Source organism: Musca domestica, unplaced genomic scaffold, assembly GCF_030504385.1.
Source record: "Musca domestica strain aabys unplaced genomic scaffold, Musca_domestica.polishedcontigs.V.1.1 25, whole genome shotgun sequence".
NCBI lineage: Eukaryota > Metazoa > Arthropoda > Insecta > Diptera > Muscidae > Musca > Musca domestica.
In genome coordinates this window covers 2,919,898-2,940,071 of record NW_026712277.1, presented here as the reverse complement: position 1 = coordinate 2,940,071, position 20,174 = coordinate 2,919,898, and the positions used below count along the sequence as shown (strand labels likewise).

Sequence of the window (20,174 nt, the reverse complement as noted above, 5' to 3'; positions counted from 1 at the left end):
GGATTTCATGAACTCAGTCAAATATTGTTAAACTTCCATATTATTTTTTTAATTCTAAGGATACATGAAGCAGACTTCCAGGACATGCGTTAGATATAGGGTCACACAATTCGTCAACAGCAGAAAGAATCATTTGAAGTATTAATTTTGTAGTTTCCAACCTTTTTTTTAAGAGATGCGCTCTAATTTTCCTTTAATTTTTCCAATTAACTATTTTTTTTTTTTTTATAATTTTCCGAATGGCATAGAGAAAAGTTCTAAGGATAATCTCAAGAAATATTGAAATATAATAACAAACAAATTTTGGAACTTTTTTCACAAAAATACATTCGATTTTATTTTATTTTTTTTAATTTTATAAAAAAAAACTGGATTTCAATAATTAAGGCTAGACATGAGGCAACAGGGTGACCACCACCAATACACAGACAATGTTGATCAACACAAAACACAAGGCATTCAGGATCTTGGCCACCTCGCACCATGGTTGCTGCTGGGAGTCGATGAAGTCGTCGGACTGAAAATGGAATAAAAAAATATTCTTTTTTTTTGGAATGGGAGTTTTCTTGACGGAAATTCTCCTATTCAGCCCAGGCTGACGAAAATCCTATTAAGCCAGGATGAATGGGAGTCATTTCCTGACGGAAATTCTCCTATTCAGCCCAGGAGATTTCCTGACGAAAATCCTATTCAGCCAGGCTGAATCGGAGATTATCAGACGAAAATCCTATTCAGTCCAGGCTGAATCGGAGATTTCCTGACGAAAATCCTATTCAGCCCAGGCTGAATCGGAGATTTCCTGACGAAAATCCTATTCAGCCCAGGCTGAATCGGAGATTTCCTGACGAAAATCCTATTCAGCCCAGGCTGAATCGGAGATTTCCTGACGAAAATCCTATTCAGCCCAGGCTGAATCGGAGATTTCCTGACGAAAATCCTATTCAGCCCAGGCTGAATCGGAGATTTCCTGACGAAAATCCTATTCAGCCCAGGCTGAATCGGAGATTTCCTGACGAAAATCCTATTCAGCCCAGGCTGAATGGGAGTTTTCCTGACGAAAATCCTATTCAGCCAGGCTGAATCGGAGTTTTCCGGACGGAGATACTCCTGGTCAGCCCAGGCTGAAGGGGAGTCATTTCCTGACGGAAATTCTCCTATTCAGCCCAGGCTGAATGGGAAATTTTCCTAATGGAAATTCTCTTATTCTGAATGGGGATTTTCCCTGACAAAAAATCTCCTATTCAGCTCCGACAGAATGGGAGTTTCCCCGAATGGAAACTCTATTCCGTTAAAATAAGTGAAAACTTACATCACTCAATCTCATGCACAGCACCAGCCTCAAGGGTGAGAAATTAATGGCCGATGTCAGCCAGCCATAGGGTTTACACTTGGGTGGGTATAACTCCAGCCACATAAGGCAGATATGCAGGATATAACAGAATGTGGCCGTTCGCAGGATGTGCTGATAGGCCAACACTGAAATTTTCCAAAAAAAAAAATGATTTATTTAATACGATTCTCGTTCCAAGTGTTTGACCTACTTATGGGTGGTATGTAAAATGTGGGAGCATGTTTGGTTAGGAACATTAGGCCCAGCATCAAGACTACCATAACAACCAAAATTAAAGCGCCACGGCGATAGCCGCGCAGGAGAAACGACAATATGATGAGGATTTGGGAAGCTTAAAAGAGAGAAAGAGAAAAAGAGAAAGAGAGAGAGAGAGAGAGAAAGAAGAGAAATCATTATTATAGTTAGGAGAATAAAACATTCCCCTCCCAGTCTCACCCAAAATCGGCATCGAAAACACATTCCTATAGAAACGTCCATTTCGGGCAATGGCAAACTCCAACGCCACATCTCCATCCATGGCCTGCAGAATTTGTTTGTCGGTATAACGCATATTGGCACCACCGGCAACGGGAGTTACCCGGATCTCACGCAAACTCCATTCCGATAGGGAATTTATGACAGGATGTGACCATGTTCCATTGTAGCTTAAAGTCAACGACTCCAAAGGTCCCTGATCCAGCCCAAAAACAATGTCACACGTCAGTTCTTCATTTGGCCAATTTTCATAGGGATTTGGGCACCAGGTACTAATGAAGACATTGTAAAATTCCACACCCACCTGGCCATTGTGACGAATTTTGATTTTATGTTCCTCCTGCAGCAGGGATTTGGAATTCGAAACACCACTGAGTGGAGGGGGAAAGAGGGAATTTGGATTAGATTTTTGAGAGATATTGGATTGGATATCTTACTCACTTGACAACCAATAGATGGGGCAGCCAGATCTCATACTCATCATGCTGTATGGCATTTATGTTGCCGAAATTCTTGGGGTCCCAAATAATGCGGGAATCCAACCAATTCTGGAAGTGGATTTGAAATTAAAAAATTTGTATTGAAAAATTTTTTTTAAAAATATTTAAAATATCCTCTTTCGAAAAAAAAATAATTTTAAAATGACCAGGAAAAATATATAAAAAAAATTTCAAAGGTCCTTGAAAAGGGATTTGGATTGACAAATATTTTTTTTAAATTAAAAAAAAATAAAAAAAAATCCAAATCTCAAATGTCCTTGAAAAAAGGATACAAACTTAATTTGGATTTAAAAACAATTTAACAATTTTGTTTTTTTTTAATTAAAAATATCCTCATTCTTAAAAAAATATTTTAAAATGTCCTGAAAAATATTAAAAAAAATCCAAATTACAAAGTTCCTTGAAAAAAGGATGCAAACTTAATTTGGATTGAAATATTTTTTTTTTAAAAATATTCAAAAAAAAAATTATTTTAAAATGTCCAGGAAAAAAAGAATTTAAAAAAATCCATATTTCAAAGGTCCTTTAAAATGGATTTTTGGATTTAAAAAAAAATTAAAAATATTCAAAATATCTTCATTCCAAAAAAAATAATTTTAAAATGTCCAGAAAAAACCAAATTTTAAAGGTCTTTGAAAAAAGGATTCAAACTTAATTTGGATTTAAAAACGTATTTAAACAAAAAAAAATATCCTCATTCTTACAAAGGTTTAAAATGTCCAGGAAAAAATATTTTAAAAAATACAAATTACAGAAATCCTTGAAAAAAGGATCCAAACTTAATTTGGATTGAAAAATATTTTTTTAAATATTCAAAATATACAATTTCTTAAAAAAAAAATTAATTTTAAAATGTCCAGAAAAAAATATTTAAAAAAAATCCAAATTTCAAAGGTCCTTTAAAAAGGAATTTCAAAGTTCCTTGAAAAAAGGTTTTAAACTTAATTTGGGTTGAAAATCAATTTTTTTAAATATTCAAAATATCATCATTCTTAAAAAAAAATATTTTAAAATGTCCAGAAAAAATATCCAAATTGAAAAGTTCCTTGAAAAAAGGATCCAAACTTAATTTGGATTAAAAATAATTTTTTAAAAACATTCAAAGTAACATTTACACAATAGAAAATTAATTTTAAAATGTCCAAAAAACATTTAAAAAATCCAAATTTCAAATATCTTTGAAAAAAGGATCAAGATTTGATTTGGATTAAAAAATATTTTTTTTAAAATTATTTAAAATATTCTCTTAAAAATAATGTTAAAATGTCCAGAAAAAAAACATTAGAAAAAATATAAATATCAAAGGTCCTTGAAAATAGTATCCAAACTTAATTTGTATTAATTTTTTTTAAATATTCAAAATATTCTTCTTAAAATAAGAATAAGAATTTTAAAATATTCGAGAAAACAATTTTTAAAAAATCCAAATTGCAAAGGTCCTTGAAAAAAGGATCTAATCTTAATTTGGCTTTAGGAACATTTTTTAAATATTCAGAATATCCTCATTCATAAAAAATGAATTATAAAATTTCCAGGAAAAAAATATTTAAAAAAATCCAAATTTCATAGGTCCTTGAAAAAAGGATCCAAACACAATTAGAAATTAAAAACAATTTTTTAAAAATATTCCTAATTTATAAAAAAAATATTTCAAAGTGACCCGAAAAAAAATATTTAAAAAAATCCAAATTTCAAAGGTCCTTGAAAAAAAGGATCCAAACTTAATTTGGATTTAAAAACAATTTTTAAAAAAAATATTCCAAACATCCTCATTCTTAAAAAAAAAATTCCAAAATGTCAAGCAAAAAAATATTTAAAACAAATCCAAATCCCAAAGCTCCGTGAAAAAAAGGATTCAAACTTAATTTGGAATTAAAAACAATTTCTTGTAAATATTCAAAATATCTAATTCTTAAAAAATGATAATTAAAATTTCCAGAAAAACAAAATACTTTAAAAAATCCCAATTTCAAAGGTCTTTGAGAAAAGGATTCAAACTTAATTTGGATTGAAAAATATTTTTTTTAAATATTCAAAACATCCTCATTCCTAAAAAACTAATTTTAAAATGTTCAGAAAAAAATATTTAAAAAAAAAAACAAAATTTCAAAGGTCCTTGAAAAAAGGATCCAAACTCAGTTTGAATTTAAAAAAAACATTTTTTTTTAAATATTTAAAATATCCTCATTTAAAAAAAAAATTAATTTGACCAGAAGAAAATATTTAAAAAAACCCAAATTTCGAAAATCATTAAAAAAAAGGATCCAAACCAACTTGGATTTAAAAACAATTTTTTAAATATTCAAAATATCCTCTTTCTTAAAAAAATGTTTTTAAATGTCCAGGAAAAAAATATTTAAAAAAATACAAATCTCAGAGATCCTTGAAAAAAGGATCCAAACATAATTAGGAATTAAAAACAATTTTTGAAAAATATTCCTAATTCCTTTGTTTGGATTTAAAAACAATATTCAAAATATACTAGTATCCATTACGAACTTCAAATACGAAATTTGAAACAATTCCGGTGAATAATGTCGCTAAAATCATCAAAATACCGAATATCGGGAGATACTGTTATATGTGGGCTATACGAAGACGTGGACTAACACAGAAAATTTTCTGTCTTAGGCTGTAGTATCTATTTCGAACTTCAAATACCAAATTTGGAATTGTTTCATTGAATAATGTCGCTAAAATCTTCAAAATACCGAATATCGGGAGGTACCGTTATATGGAGTCTATACGAAGACGTGCACATGCACAGACAAATTTCCGTCTTGAGCTGTAGTATCCGTTACGAACTTCTAATACCAAATTTGAAACAATTTCGGCGAAGAATGTCGCTATAATCATCAAAATACCGAATATCGGAAGTTACCGTTATATGGGGGCTATACGAAGACGTGGACCCACATGGCCCATTTTCAATATCAAAAGTCCTGCAGACATAATATACATTTGAGCAAAATTTTATCAATCTACTTCATTTCGTTCGGAAGCTAGAGTGATTTCCACAGACTGACAGGCGGACGGACATCGCTAAATCGACATAGAATTTTATGCTGATCAAGAATATATATACTTTATGGGGTCTAAAATATATATTTCGAGGTGTTACAAACGGAATGACAAACTTAATATACCCTCCTTACCATGGCGGAGGGTATAAAAATCAATTTTTAAGATTTTAATTTTTTCTACCCCTGAATTTCCATTTTCTCGCTCATTTTTCCCTCACTCACCATTCTCAAATTCAGTCTGGCCTGCAGCATTCCCCGATCATGCTGATAACTTACGGACGCCACAACAAAATCAAATTCCACTGTTTTCAAATCAACCGGAAATGAGCCATTCTCAGCCATGGCGGTAATATTTTGCACCAACCGCTGCTGTGGCGTTTGCTCACGCACCTCCTCCTCCAGTTCATTGGCAAAGCCATCAAATTGACAATCATAGAACCAACTGGCCGGTACACCGTCATAGGTTGTGAAGCTTAGATACTCAACGGCCAATGGTGAGGTGTCGGTAAAATTCATCAAGGGTTCGTCTTTGAAACCCGTTATGTAAACCAACAAATTGGCATCTAAAAAAAAAAAAACAACAAAAAAAACAAAAACAATGCATTTCATTCCGTGTTTTTATCGCTCGACATGTGTGTTTTGTTTTTGTTCTGCTAAAAGGTCATACCCTTCGTCTGAATAACTTCAATGGGTGTGGGATCGAGCATTGATAAAATACTGGGATCCTGATTGGTGGCAACACGTCCACGTCCCATGTTGAGGCGTATCGTTGAGAATGAATTGCGACCGGCACCAATGACTGGTGATGGGGGTAACGAGAAAAAAAAAAAAACAAAAACATAAAAACAACAAAAGTAAGTTAGTGTCGATTAGAATTTCCACAGCACCACTCACCGATTTCATAGACCTTGTCAGATAAACGCGGATGATCTGTGGTCGCCAACAAAATGTGGGCATCCCGCGCCGCCATGACGTAGAATTTCAAATGCAACAATTCATTGTCACCCAGTTTGTTGTTCTTTAAATGGGTCAAATGGAAAAAATCCGCATAATGATAACCCCGATTTGTGGGTATCGTATAGTGACGACATGTATCCATTTGGGCCAAACTGACATTGTATTTGAAGTCGGCCATAGCCTCTTGGAGCCCAATTGATATGGTCCACAAAACTAAAAATATTTTTTTCAAACCCATATTCCACTCCGCGATCTTTTTTTTATTTCTTGAAAAACGAACCGATCTCCACGACTTTAAATTAAAAACTGAAATCAAATCCAAGGGTTTTGGATATGAATGGAATTGCATGGCTATCAGAAGCTGCTGCCACAGGGAAACTATGAGGACGCTTATCACCAAACTCATTATGAGAGAGGGAGAGTTTTTCTTTTATCGTAAAACAGCAACAGGCAAAACTGAACGTCTTTTTTAAAGTGCTGGTATTTTAAAATTAAAATACGTATATTATTTTTAATCATAGATGGGCAAGTAAGCACGCTAGCATTGGAGTTCCTTATTCTCCGTCATGAGTAAGACATAAAAAAAAGACATATATGAATAATTTTAAACAATTGTTTCTGTAAAATAATTTTTGAGCTAGTTTTTATTTTCTTTTTGTTGAAAAACTCTAAAAAAGCTTAAATTCAAGGCAGGAAAGTTATTTCAAAATTCTCTTAAAAATTTATTTTGCCCTCCTATGTTTTTACTTCAACTTAATTTCTAATCAATTAATATCATAAAAGGACTGTCTTAAAGTATGCCAGAGAATATTTGCAACACTATTTTCTCATAATTTATAAAGGAAATGTTGATTTCTAAATATATTTCAACCAAATCTTCCCATCGCAACGTCTAATGATGTAGTGAACACACAAACGCCTGAAAGTATGCTTTGAAATGTAATATCTTCATTTATGAATGACTGTGTTGCCGTTTACACAAAAAAATATGACCAGTAACATTTTCACTAATGAAAAAATATGTTAGACGTAAAAATATAAAAAATTGATGAAAATATAAAAAAAATTAATAAAAAAAATACATGTTTTAAAAATCTGTGAAAAAATATTTTTTCCAAATTTCTCAAAAAAAAAATTTTCTTTAAAATCCAATTTTGTATAGCCTTATTCTTTTTTAAATCCGTGTTTCTACATTTCTAATTTTTTTTTTTTAAACTCTTGTTTCTATATTTTAAAGAAATATTTTTTTTCAATTCCACTTTTCTATATTAATCAAAAATATTTTGTTTAATTATTCCTCGTTTCTATAGTCCTTAAGAAATTATTTTTTATAAGTCTTCAGATTTTTTTAAATACAAATTTTTATAATCTTTGGAAAAATATTTTTTAATAAATCCACGTTTCTGCAGTCCCTAAAATAATATTTTTTTAATTCAGTTTCTACAGTCCTTGAAAAAATATTATTTTAAAAAATTCAGTTTCTACAGTACTTAAAAAAATATGTTTTTAAAAGAATCCACCATGAAAATATAAAAAACACAAATCTACAGTCATTGAAAATATATTTAAAAAAAACTCCAACAAAATTTGTTTTTCAGTTTTGAAAAAGGTATATTTTTAAAAAAAATCATTTTTATAATTTTTAAAAAATATATATTTCTTAAAGATCCACGTTTCCACAGTCCATAACTTTTTTTTTTTTTTTTTTTTTTTTTTGTTAAAGATCCACGTTTATACAGTCCTTCAAATTTTTTTATAAAAATCCACGTTTATACTGTCTTTGATTTTTTTTTATAAAAATTTATTTTTCATCCTTGAAAAAATATTTTTTTAAAAAATCCACTTTTTTTGTCTTTGAAAAAATATTTTTAAAAAAATCTACGTTTATATAATTTAAAAAATATATATACATATTTTTTAAAGATCCACGTTTCCACAGCCCATAAAAAAATTAAAGATTCACGTTTATATAGTTCACGGTTAGTATTAAAAAATATATATTTTTTAAAGATCCACGTTACATAGTGCTTGAATACATTTTTTTAAAAATCCCCATTTGGTCCTTGAAAAAATATTTTTTTCTTTAAAAATGCACGTTATGTCCTTAAAAAAATATTTTTAAAAAAATCCACGTTTATATAATTTTTTAAGATAACATTTATTTTTAAAATATCTACGTTTCCACAGTCCATAAAAAATTAAAGATTCACGTTTATATAGTCCTTTGAAAAAATATATTTTTTAAAAAACACGTTTATATAAGATTTAAAATATATATATTTTTTAAATATCCACGTTTATATAGTCCTTGAATAATTTTTTTTAAATCCATATTTCGTCCTTGAAAAAATATTTTTTTAAATGCACGTTTCGTCCTTGAGAAAAACATTTTTTAAAAAAATCCACGTTTATATAAGTTTTAAAAAAATATATTTTTTAACGATCACCGTTTATATAGTCCTTGAATATTTTTTTTTTTTAAACCACATTTCGTCCTTAAAAAATATATTTTTTTAAAAAACCCCATTTCGTCCTTGAAAAAAATATTTTTTTAAAAAATGCGCGTTTCGTCCTTGAAAAAGATTTTTAAAAAATCCACGCTTATATAATTTTTAAAAAATATTTATTTTTTAAATATCCACATTCCCACAGCCCCTTAAAAAATTCAAGATTCGCGTTTATATTATCTTTGAAAAAAAATTATTTTAAAAAAAAATCCACGTTTATATAAGTTTTAAATATATATATATAAATATATATATATATATATATATATATATATATATATATATATATATATATATATATATATATATATATATATATATATATATATATATATATTTATATATATATATTTAAAAATATAAATATATATATATATATATATATATATATATATATATATATATATATATATATATATATTTATATATATATATTTAAAAATATAAATATATATATATATATATATATATATATATATTTTTTTTTTTTTTTTTTTAAAGATCTAAGTTTATATAGTCCTTGAATATTTTTTTTTAAATCCACATTTCGTCCTTCAAAAAATATTCTTTCAAAAAATTCAAGTTTCGTCCTTCAAAAAATATTTAAAAAAAAAATCCATTTTTTTTTTTAATTTTTTTCCTACCAGCATTTTGTAGGAAATTAATGCTGTCAACTTCAAAACATCGAAAATGAGAAGGTACAGGCATGGTACAATGAAGAGAAGGTAGATCAACTTTGAAAAAATTGCAAGTATAGAGGTCTACCTGTTTGGCTTGTAATGTCAGAAATAGTATCAAAACAATAACAAAATCAAACAACTTGTTGCATTTATTTTGAATAAATAATTGAAAACCGCGAAAACTGATTTAAAGGTCAACACTTCTTTTCAAAACCAGGTTCTATATATCTCTAAAGGATTATTTCGCTATAAAAACTCCAGATTTTGTCGATGCATACGATGAAATAAACATTTTGAAAACATCCGAATTTGAATGTTTTCTGAGCAATTTATTTGTTATTGAAAAGAAAACACATACATAAACAAATAAAGATGACATATTAAGCCAAGAAAATAAAAAAATTGAAATCATATGGTATCATAGCCCTACCTTGATATTATTGTACCATGGGTACAGGTACATATGAGGCCTGTAAAAAGTCAATTTTTAAGAGTAACTTTCAAATCATTGTGTCAATTTAGAATTTCATGGTAATCAGGAAGTGTGTCTAATGCGTATTTGGATATTTTCCTTAATTTTTTATTTAATAATCTAGTTTTATTTAGTTATTTTATTCAACTAAAGAGGTATTAAATATGAAATTACGGTGTCTTTTGCCTCCCTGTAAATATCGATAACATTTAGCTATCGATAGTTATTGTCGTTGCTGCCATCGGTTTTTAGAACAAAAGTCGACTTACACATCCCTAACTCAGTTATTGGATTTTATTGGTTGACTTCGGACGTGGTTTTAAGCGCGCTTAAAACGTCGTGCTCGTGGGATAATTTTCACCTAATTGTTGTTATTGTTGAACTTACAATTATTACAAAGTTGTTAATGAAACGAAAGAGTAAATAATACCACGTTCCAGAAACTAAATTAAAAACATTGTTAGAAGGCAGGCGCTTGTGTACTTTTGCATGTCTGGACGTGTCTGTTGCTTTTATCTTTACAAACACCCACCTCCCACCTGTGCTGCACTGCTCATATCATCACATAACCGCCGACCGTTATAAAGGTGAGTTCGATTTCTATTACAACCTGTTTGATTATTAAAATAATATTGAAACCTATTGAAGGGACAAACATAAGAATGTGTCTGACCGGCCAAACACCAACCAAAAACAGAAAGAAGACAAACGTTTCAATTCTTCTGTTTCTTTGTCGGTCTTAACCCGGTTGGGCTTCATTAGTAAAGAAATCACGTAGGGGGTTTTCGATGGTGTTGGCTGGCTTTGGCTCTGATGATGATGGTGATGAGTAAAACTAAGCTATCGAATAAACACAATAAATGGTAAAATTTGGGGGGAAAAAGAAAGTTGAGGAAGAGCTCTGCTGTGTGTTAGCATGTTTGTGTGTGCATATAATTTTTCTTTTTTTCGGTTGCTAGTTGTGAGTTATGTTTTGTTGTTGTTGTTGGTGTTAAACACTAATGGCTGAATACATTCATTCTACTGATACGTTCATTCGCTGGGTTCAATCAATATATGTTGTTTTTGCTTGACGGTTATCTAAAGTCTTTGGATTTGAATTTTTCGAAAAAAATAACCTACCATCGTTTGTTAAATTCGTGTTTTGAAATAGAAAACATAATTAATATGCGGTTTCATCTCTTGCCATCTAATAGCTTTGCATCTCCATAACATGGGGTATAGAAGGTACCAAACAACATTGTTTTTTGCCGAGGTTTTGATTCTGCTTATCAACCAGCCATCATCTAAAGATTATCAAAATTAAAAATAGCTGTTAGACTTTGGAATATGTTGTAGAATTATGCGGTGACCTGGCAACATGAGTCAGCTACATATAACATTAGTTGCTTATGCTGCTCACACGGCTAAGGACTTTTGTACTCAACACTGTGGTGGACATTATTTTCAAATTGCAAGAAGAAACAAGATTGCTTCACGTCCTTGGTTGAGTACAACCCAGATCAGACCGGATCACCCAAACGACTTCCATAATAATAATATTTTTAAAACTAGATTAATGCATTTCCACCTCCTCCTTTTGACCATATAGGTATCTATTACTGAGATTTTGAAATCAAACCTATAACGATGACAACATTGCATTCCCATTTAGTAAAATGTAGATGTTAGAAAAGGTCATTCCTTATTTGCAAAAGGCGTAAAAAATCGTTCTGATCAAATTCCGTCCGGCCAGCACCAGTTGTTAGTAGGTGATTTAATGAGATTTATTTTAACAATTTGCAAGTCACTTGGCACTTTAATAAATTAATGGAATTCATGTGTAACTTTTAAGATGTTTTGCAAATATGAATGTTGAGACATGATTCATTGAAAATTCGTGAAAACTTTTATGCAGTAATGCTGATATTCAGAATTCTCTTGCCTAGATTGCTCCTTAGAAAAATTCTACAGATAAATACGACGTTAAGTCATGCTGAACCGAACAAGGAGTCAAGATATCGACAGCGAATTTAAAATGGTCAACTGATTTGTTTTGAAATTTGAAACCAAAAGTTTCAAAATACCGAAAGTAAGAGGGTACGGTTTCATAGGGATAAGACCCAAAATTTGACACACATTGAATATGGTTTGCGGGGAGATCAACTATCCAGTGCGAACCTGAAATATCAAATTATAGCTGATTTGATTACCTGAATTGATTCCAAAAGCTTTGAATAACTGAAAATTAGGAGATACCGTTCCGTGGAAGCCATACCTAAAAGCTAACATACATTGCATATTTTTTGCGAGGAGGTTAACTATTCATAGATAACCCAAAATGTCAAATAAGAGGTGATTCAATTCGAAATTTGGGGGGGAGGGGGTATATTCAAAATCTTCAGAATTCCGAAAATCGGGAGGTACCGCAATATCAGACTGGACCAAAAAATGAACTCACTTCGAATAATTTTTGCGAGGAGTTAAACTAGTCATTAAGGACCCAAAATGTTAAATGACAATTGATTCAATTTGAAATTTGGGGACAAAACCTTCAAAATACCAAAAATCGGGTACCATTTTATGGGGACTGGACTAAAAAGTGGACTTACATCGATTACTTTTTGCGAGGAGTTAAACTAGTCATTGATGACCCTAAATGTCAAATGACAGCTGAATATATACATAATTGGGGGTCAAAACCTTCAAAATACCGAAAATCTGGAGGAACCATTATATGGAGACCAGGCCAAAAAGTGGACTCACATCGATTACTTTTTGCGAGGAGTTGGACTAGTCATTGAGGACCCTAAATGTCAAATGGCACCTGATTTAATTCGAAATTGGGGTCCAAAAACTTATGGAGAATAGACTAAAAAGTGAACTTACATCGATTACTTTTTGCGAGGAGTTAAGTTAGCCATTGAGGAACCAAAATGTAAAATGAATTGAAACGAAATTGGGGGCCAAAACCTTCAAAATAATGAAAATCGGGAGGTAACATTTTATGGGACTAGACCAAAAAGTGAGCTCATACGAATACTTTTTGCGAGAAGTTAGACTAGCCATTGACAACCCAAATGCCAGCTGTTTTAATGCAAAATTGGGGGACAAAACCTTCAGAAGTATTGCAAATCAGGAGGTACCACTATGTGGGAGCTATTTAGGATTTAGTTTAATACTTTTGTGAGGGTTTAGACTGGCCAAATGTTCTTCGGAACATTACAAGGGGGGTGTAACCACCAGTTTTGTTTGAATCTCTTGGAAAAGTGTTCATGTATCGCACGAAAGAAGTGGCTCAGGGTGATCAACCGAGTTCCCAACTTCCATGTCAGTTGATTTGGATTCCTGTTTTGCCAATTCATCTGGCGCCTAATTATCTGGAATACTTCAATGACCTAAAACAAAACTTGATGGACAATCCTGGGCTATACCTAAATATGGACCAATAATAATACATTTTCAATACCAAAGATCCGAGGTACAATAATAATGCCTGTCCAAAATCTATCTTTGATAGGGCGAACTCTATCATGACTTCAACAGAAAGACGACTTTCGACTTAGAATTTTAAGACGATCATGGATATTTACAATTTATGGGGTTTCTAAAGAATATTTGGATGTGTTTTAAATTAATGACAAATTTAATATGGGTACACTCCATCGGATGGCAGATGGTATGCAAATATTCTTAACAAATGGAGATTTTTGGTCTCTTGCTACTTCAAAAATGCCAGTAAATTTAATCTACTGTTATGGGTTCTGAAAGATCTCCAAATGTATATTTTTTTAAAAGATAAGCCTTTTTCCCTCTAAAAGATGCCCCAAAAAATCCAAAATAATGCATTGCCCTTTATTTGGTTTATGTCAACAAATTTCATTGTTGTTAATACGGCTTTAAATAGTGTAAACATTTATTTTTCTTTTCGTCTTCAACAAGGTTTTGCTTTTATTTAAATTTTGTTTGTTTATTTGTTTGACTGTTCAAGACTTTCTTTAACGGAACCTCTGCATTTCATTTCTGGCCCACATAAGTTAATGAAACGCTGACGTTGATGAGGGCTTGCGTTTTTTTTTTTCGCTTCTTTTTGCTTATTGCAGTTTCTCCAAACTGTTCATGGTGGTTTGGCATCGAACCGCTGTGATCGATCGATGACAAATGCTAACCGTATAAAAGTTGTAGGAAAAAAACTGAAGTTTAATTTGTTCATTTGAATAAAAATTTGTTCAGGTGGATATTGGGGTGAAATGATTTGAGGTTTTTTTCTTTCTTTAAATTTTAGGAAAATGATTTTTCTTAGAACAAGAAATTAGACCTTGTTTTAGTTGTGTTTTAAATTTTGTATATATTTTTTTTAAAAATTCCCTTTTTTAAATATTCAAATTTCATTACACCCTTTTGTGTGGATATAATTTGTTTTATGCGTTCCTTTTTCTTTGTAAACATTTTCTGCTTTTTTGTTGCTATTAGTTTAAAAGTCTTTTGCTTGTTGGTATCTCAAAACTCACGTTATAAGCCAATGAACTTGTGAGTTGAAAATCTTTCACCCAACAGCAAACAGCAATTAATGGCAGTGTTACGCTAACGACCTCTCTCTCACTTAGATGCCACCAAAAACATTGGCAAGACGATGTAAGACGAAGACATATGGAAAAATGTTAACCGAGGTCCAAATCAAGGTTACATCATGTAAGATCTTTTTGAACAACCTGTTATGGTTTAGAGGTAATTAAAGTAATTATCTTTTGATGTTTTTTATTTATTACGACTAAATTTTAATTTCCGTTTTAGGCATGATATTGATCTCGAGGTTTTTTTGGTTGTTTTTTTTTTTTTGGATCTGAAAACAATAAAACAAATTACCATCACATGAGTCAGAATGGAGCCTTAACTTTTATTGTAATTGTCACCTGTAACATCTTAAAAACCACACTTAAAACAACAATTAATTTCAAGATGAAAACATTTTTACCTTAGTCATGTCTTTGTTTTAAACTTACGTTGCATTTTTTTTTTTTGGAATTTACATTTGTTGTTATGGCTGACTAGGGGAAATTAGGTCAGCCCGCTCAGAAATAAAACAGTTATTGGACTTGGTACTGTCAACCGAATTAATGCTGATCTCGGTTAATTATGAAAATTAATTTCAGCCCATTAGCACAGAGAATGAAAGTGGCCACGACAAAAACCAAAAAAAAAAAAAAATCCCAAAATTTCCCCATAAACATTTTAAAATATTTTTACGGCAAATGAAGATTAAAATTAAACTTTTGCATTGCATTTCGATCTCAGCACTTGGCGGCTAAAGTTAGCTTTCATTCAAACAACGCTGCACAAAATGTAAATATTTTCATTTTATTTTTCGAAAATGTTAAGAAAACAAAGTTTATTCGTTCACGTGTTTAAATGTTGAAATTTCCATTTTAGGTGGTTTTTTTAAATACTAAAGTGATATTTACTTTTTTCTAAGGCTCTGAATAATTCTCATTCTCAGATAATAAAAAAAACAGTTAAGAGGGTTTTTTTCTATAGGCCTTTGAAACCCCCAAGTAAATATTCACCTTTGTTCAATATTGATATTTATCTACCAAACTGAAAGCCTAAAGCGCAAATTATTCTCCTTCATTGTATTGGGGGTTTTGGGGTATCTTGGCTGAAAATCTAAAACGAATTGAAAAAAAAGGCGTGTGTGGTTCCGAACAAAAAATACAAAAATATACAGAGTTTGGTTGGTAGGTTTTTTGGCGTATACCTTTACAAATTAAAAGTGAAATCGCCAAACCATGTAATATGCGATGATGATGATGTTATTGTTGTTGTTTTATTTTGTTAGATTAACAATCTTGACCTTGGCTGTTCTTGGGAGCTACGCAATAGAAGAATATTCAACGTAGATGTATTAAAGTAAACAAATATGGGTATATTTATATGTTTTGATTTATGTAACATAAGGCCTATAAGACCATATGCAAATATTACATAGCTACAAATAAATATAAATGTATTTTATTTTTTTTTTTTAAGTTTTTATTTTTAAATCAATTTTTAAATAATTTGTTTACTCCTTTTTTTCAGATCACAAACCCCCCTTCACCAAACACCATAATCTACCTCACATTGTAATCAGCACACCAAAATGTTCTTAATACTATTCACCCTACTTTTTGTGATGTTGGCCTGTGCCTTCTGGTTCACCAAGACCACCAAAGAAATGCCAAAGACCTGGTATGAATGGAAAACAGAGTTTCGCTATCAATATATTGGCATGACCAGTTTGATGGATGATTTCAAATATAGATCGGTTGATAGAATTGGTGGGTATTTGGAATTTATCATTATTTTGATATAAAATTAATATTTTCGATTTTCGTATAGAATTGTATAAACAACCAAATCGCATTGCTGTTATTACCGGAGGCAATCGTGGTATTGGCCTGAGAATTGTGGAGAAGTTGTTGGCCTGTGATATGACCGTTGTGGTTGGTAAGTAGGGGAAAAACTTAAATGTGATTGGTGATCATTTTTAATTTTGGAAAATTGGATTGGTCTACAATTTTTTACAAGAAAATATTATTGAAGTTTCTTTTTGACAAAGAAAAATGGCATTGAGGAAAATTTTTTTATGAAAAAATTAACATTTTTCTTTGGAAAATTGCCATTGGAGATAATTTTTGTATGGAAAACAAGATATTCGTGACAATTTTTCTGTAGAAAAATTTCATTGGTGAACATTTTTCTATAGAAAAATCTCATTGGTGAATATTTTTCCATAGAAAAATATCATTGCTGAAAATTTTGCCAAAGAAAAATACCATTGCTGAGTTTATTTCTATAGAAAAATGCCATTGGTGAACATTTTTCTAAAGAAAAACCTCATTGGTAAAAAATTTTCTATAGGAAAATTTCATTGGTGACAATTTTTCTGTAGAAAAATTCCATTGGTGAATATTTTTCTAAAGGAAAATTTCATTGGTGGACATTTTTCTGTAGAAAAATTTTATTGGTGAATATTTTTCTACAGAAAAATTTCATTGGTGAACACTTTTCTATAGAAAATTTTCATTGGAGAACATTTTTCTATAGGAAAATCTGATTGGTGAGAATTTTTCTATGGAAAAATATAATTGTTTACAATTTTTCAAAGGACAAATGCGATTGGTGAGAATTTTTCTATAGAAAAATGCGATTGGTGACAATTTTTCTGTAGAAAAAGTGCATTGGTGAATATTTTTGTATAAAAAAGTTTTATAGGTGAACATTTTTCTATAGAAAAATTTCATTGGTGAACATTTTTCTGTAGAAAAATATCATTGGTGAAAATTTTTCCATAGAAAAATACCGTTGGTCATAATTTTTCTATAGAAAAATACCGTTGGTGATAATTTTTCTATAGATAAATACCAGTGGTGAACATTTTTCTATAGAAAAATTTCATTGGTGAACATTTTTCTATAGAAAAATTTCATTGGTGAACATTTTTCTATAGAAAAATTTCATTGGTGAACATTTCTTTCATTGGTGAAAAAAAAAAATTTTCTAAAGAAAAATGCCATTGGTGAAAATTTTTCTAAAGAAAAATGCCATTGGTGAAAATTTTTCTAAAGAAAAATGCCATTGGTGAAAAATGTTCTAAAGAAAAATGCCATTGGTGAACATTTTTCTAAAGAAAAATGCCATTGGTGAGAATTTTTCTATAGAAAATTTCATTGGCGATCATTTCTCTACAGAAAAAATTCTATGGAAGAAACTTGTGACAGTTTTTCTATGGGAAAATGTCATTGGTCACAGGTTTTACAACAACAATGTCTTCATTGAAGATTTTTCCTTAGAAAAATGTTATTGGTGAAAATTTTTCCTACAGAAAAGTTTCAGTGGTGATTTTTTTTGTCATTGGTGAAAATATTTATACATAAAAATGTCATTGGTGTTAATTTTCCTATACAAAAATGTTATTGGTGACCATTTTTTCCATTTAAGCATATCATTGATAAACATCTTCCTCCGAACAAAATCATCATTGAATACTTTTTCTCTAGAAAAATATAAGTTTTGCCATCTTTTTTCCATGCAAAAATGAACATCAAACGCTGTCCATAAAAACTATTGACTTGACCTATTTCCATTGTTTTGATTTCGGCTTTAGATGCCAAATATTGTGACCACAACGTTATATTCAAATAATTTGCATTTGATTGTGACGTGATGTGGTTTTATTACATGTTTTGAATCGAAATAAGAGATCCATATCAAAGATTATGTGGCCATGAAATCATGTTCGTTTAATGCCTAAAAGTATGCTTTAAATGTGATTTTCTTTTGTAATTCTCTTACAGGTGTACGCAATCCCAAAGCTGCCCAAGAAGCAATCGAAAAGATTGTCGATTTAAAAACAACCGGTGGCAAACTTTTCTGTGAAGAGTTGGATGTGGGTAGTCTGAAATCGGTTAGAGCTTTTGCCCAGAAAATTAAAAGCAAATATGAGAAGATTGATATTCTCATTAATAATGGTAAGAGATCTTTTAATGTTAATCGAAATTTGAATAATAATTGTATTCTAACCCTTTTAGCTGGCATTATGTTTGCTCCCTACAAAATCACCGAGGATGGCTATGAATCACATTTTGTTGTAAACTTTTTGGGTCACTTCTTGTTGCAGCATTTACTTTTGCCCTTGTTGAAGGCTGCCGGTACGGAAGAGAAACGGGCACGTATTGTAAATGTTTCCTCCTGTGCCCATTTGGTGGGACGCATTAACTACAAGGATATTAATGGAGAGTAGGTTTAGTTTTGCGATTAAGAAATAATATTTCAAATTATTTTAATTTGTTTTTTTTTTTTTTTTTTTTTCTTTAGAAAATATTATTCCCCCGGTGATGCCTACAGCCAATCGAAATTAAGTCAAATCCTTGGCACACGTTACTTGCAAAAGGTCTTAGATGATGAGAATGCCCATGTCCAGGTGTTGGCCGTACATCCCGGTGTTGTGGACACTGATCTCTTTGAACATTCTGCCACCACTGCTGTACCATGGTTCAATAAGTTGCTGTTCAAAACTCCCGAACAAGGTTCCCGTACCCCTGTCTATGCCGCCATTTCGCCACGTATTGAAGGTCAAGGTGGCCTCTATTTGAGCAATTGTCGCAAAGGTGCCGTACATCCTCATGTCCTGAAGGCTGATAAATGTGAAAGATTCTTTAAATTCGCTTGTGATCTGTTGAAAATTGAGCAATTTGGATCGGGCAAATAATTCGTCTTCCAAAATCTGCTGCCTTTCTAATTTTGTAAAAAGAATACTGGATTAACAATCTCTTGAACTCACAGCTCTTCATCTGGATATTTAAATGGCGACAACGAATAACAACTTTTTTATATATCTCACAAAATGTATTTATATATATACCTCTTGATATAGTTTTATTATTACATTCCTTTTTTCCCCTCTTCCATATAAGCAACAAAATTGTATTGAATATGACGTCCAATATTTATATAGCGTATTTTTTATATAACATTTTTTAAATATAGCTCTCATCAAGGATTTCTTTAAGAAGAAAACAAGAATAATAAAAGAAATAGATAAATGTGGATTTAAATTAAATCTTGATCGGATATTTAAAGGAAGGATTCAAAAGATAATTTAAGAGCAGATGAATGGTATAACATGGTGGCATCCATGTCGAAGTTTGAGCAAAATCTGTGTCTTTTTCAAATGAAAGGAGAAATACCCTTATCGGATATTCAAAGAAAGCATTCAAAAGATAATTAAAGACCAGATGATTGGCGTAACAGGTGACATCTAAATCGAAGTTGGAGCAAAATCTATGTCTATTTTAAATCAAAGGAGAAATATAGAAGTTGTTGGGAACAATTCGAAAAATTGTAACCAGGAAAAAGTTTTCTCCAAAGAAGAGGTAATTGGAAATGTTTAAAAGAAGATCGACAAGGAATAATCGATTAAATCGAATAGAATCAAAAAAGCTAATTTGTTCTGACCTCTTGTATACCCAGTTAGTGGCATCCAAATCGAAATTTGGGCAAAATCTGTGTCTTTTTCAAATGACAGGAGAAATAAAGAAGTTATTGGAAGCAATTCAAAAATTTGAAACCAGGAAATAAATTCTCCAAAGAAGAGATAATTTAAAAAATCATTAGGGACGAGTCCCAAGGTGTTTGAAAGAAGATCGACAAGGAATAATCGATTAAATTGCCTAGAATCAAAAAAGCTAAT

At 30.8% G+C, this 20,174-nt stretch overlaps 2 protein-coding genes across 3 annotated transcripts; one reads left to right on the top strand and one right to left on the bottom strand.

Moving 5' to 3' along the window:
- Positions 1-301: 301 nt before the first annotated feature.
- Positions 302-6,586, bottom strand: LOC101893266 (uncharacterized). Its single transcript, XM_005186994.4, has 8 exons — positions 6,243-6,586; positions 6,016-6,147; positions 5,571-5,911; positions 2,267-2,373; positions 1,787-2,196; positions 1,542-1,682; positions 1,310-1,476; positions 302-517 (listed from the first exon to the last, which is right to left on the bottom strand). Exons 1-8 carry the CDS (start codon positions 6,541-6,543, stop codon positions 389-391), a joined length of 1,728 nt encoding a protein of 575 aa, XP_005187051.2. The 5' UTR covers positions 6,544-6,586; the 3' UTR covers positions 302-388.
- A 3,663-nt stretch (positions 6,587-10,249) lies between these two features.
- Positions 10,250-19,443, top strand: LOC101893091 (dehydrogenase/reductase SDR family member on chromosome X). 2 transcript variants are annotated; one of them, XM_005186993.4, is made up of 6 exons: positions 10,250-10,551; positions 16,022-16,260; positions 16,322-16,429; positions 18,280-18,453; positions 18,514-18,721; positions 18,800-19,443. In XM_005186993.4, the coding sequence occupies exons 2-6, from the start codon at positions 16,083-16,085 to the stop codon at positions 19,191-19,193; spliced, it is 1,062 nt and encodes a 353-aa protein (XP_005187050.2). In that variant the 5' UTR covers positions 10,250-10,551; positions 16,022-16,082; the 3' UTR covers positions 19,194-19,443. The 2 variants fall into 2 exon arrangements, with proteins under 2 accessions (XP_005187050.2, XP_058979673.1); XM_059123690.1 differs by lacking the exon at positions 10,250-10,551 and adding an exon at positions 15,268-15,286.
- The last annotated feature ends 731 nt before the right edge of the window (positions 19,444-20,174 follow it).

Bases quoted from the DNA above. Each gene is read 5' to 3' on its own strand.
- LOC101893091 (XM_005186993.4), top strand. From the start codon at position 16,083: ATGTTCTTAATACTATTCACCCTACTTTTTGTGATGTTGGCCTGTGCC. The intron at 18,454-18,513 runs GTAAGAGATCTT...TAACCCTTTTAG, and splicing joins TGATATTCTCATTAATAATG to CTGGCATTATGTTTGCTCCC. The intron at 18,722-18,799 runs GTAGGTTTAGTT...TTTTTTCTTTAG, and splicing joins TACAAGGATATTAATGGAGA to AAAATATTATTCCCCCGGTG.
- LOC101893266 (XM_005186994.4), bottom strand. From the start codon at position 6,543: ATGGGTTTGAAAAAAATATTTTTAGTTTTGTGGACCATATCAATTGGG. The intron at 5,912-6,015 runs GTATGACCTTTT...TTTTTTTTTTAG, and splicing joins TGAAGTTATTCAGACGAAGG to ATGCCAATTTGTTGGTTTAC. The intron at 518-1,309 runs GTAAGTTTTCAC...TTCCATTTTCAG, and splicing joins TGTGCATGAGATTGAGTGAT to TCCGACGACTTCATCGACTC.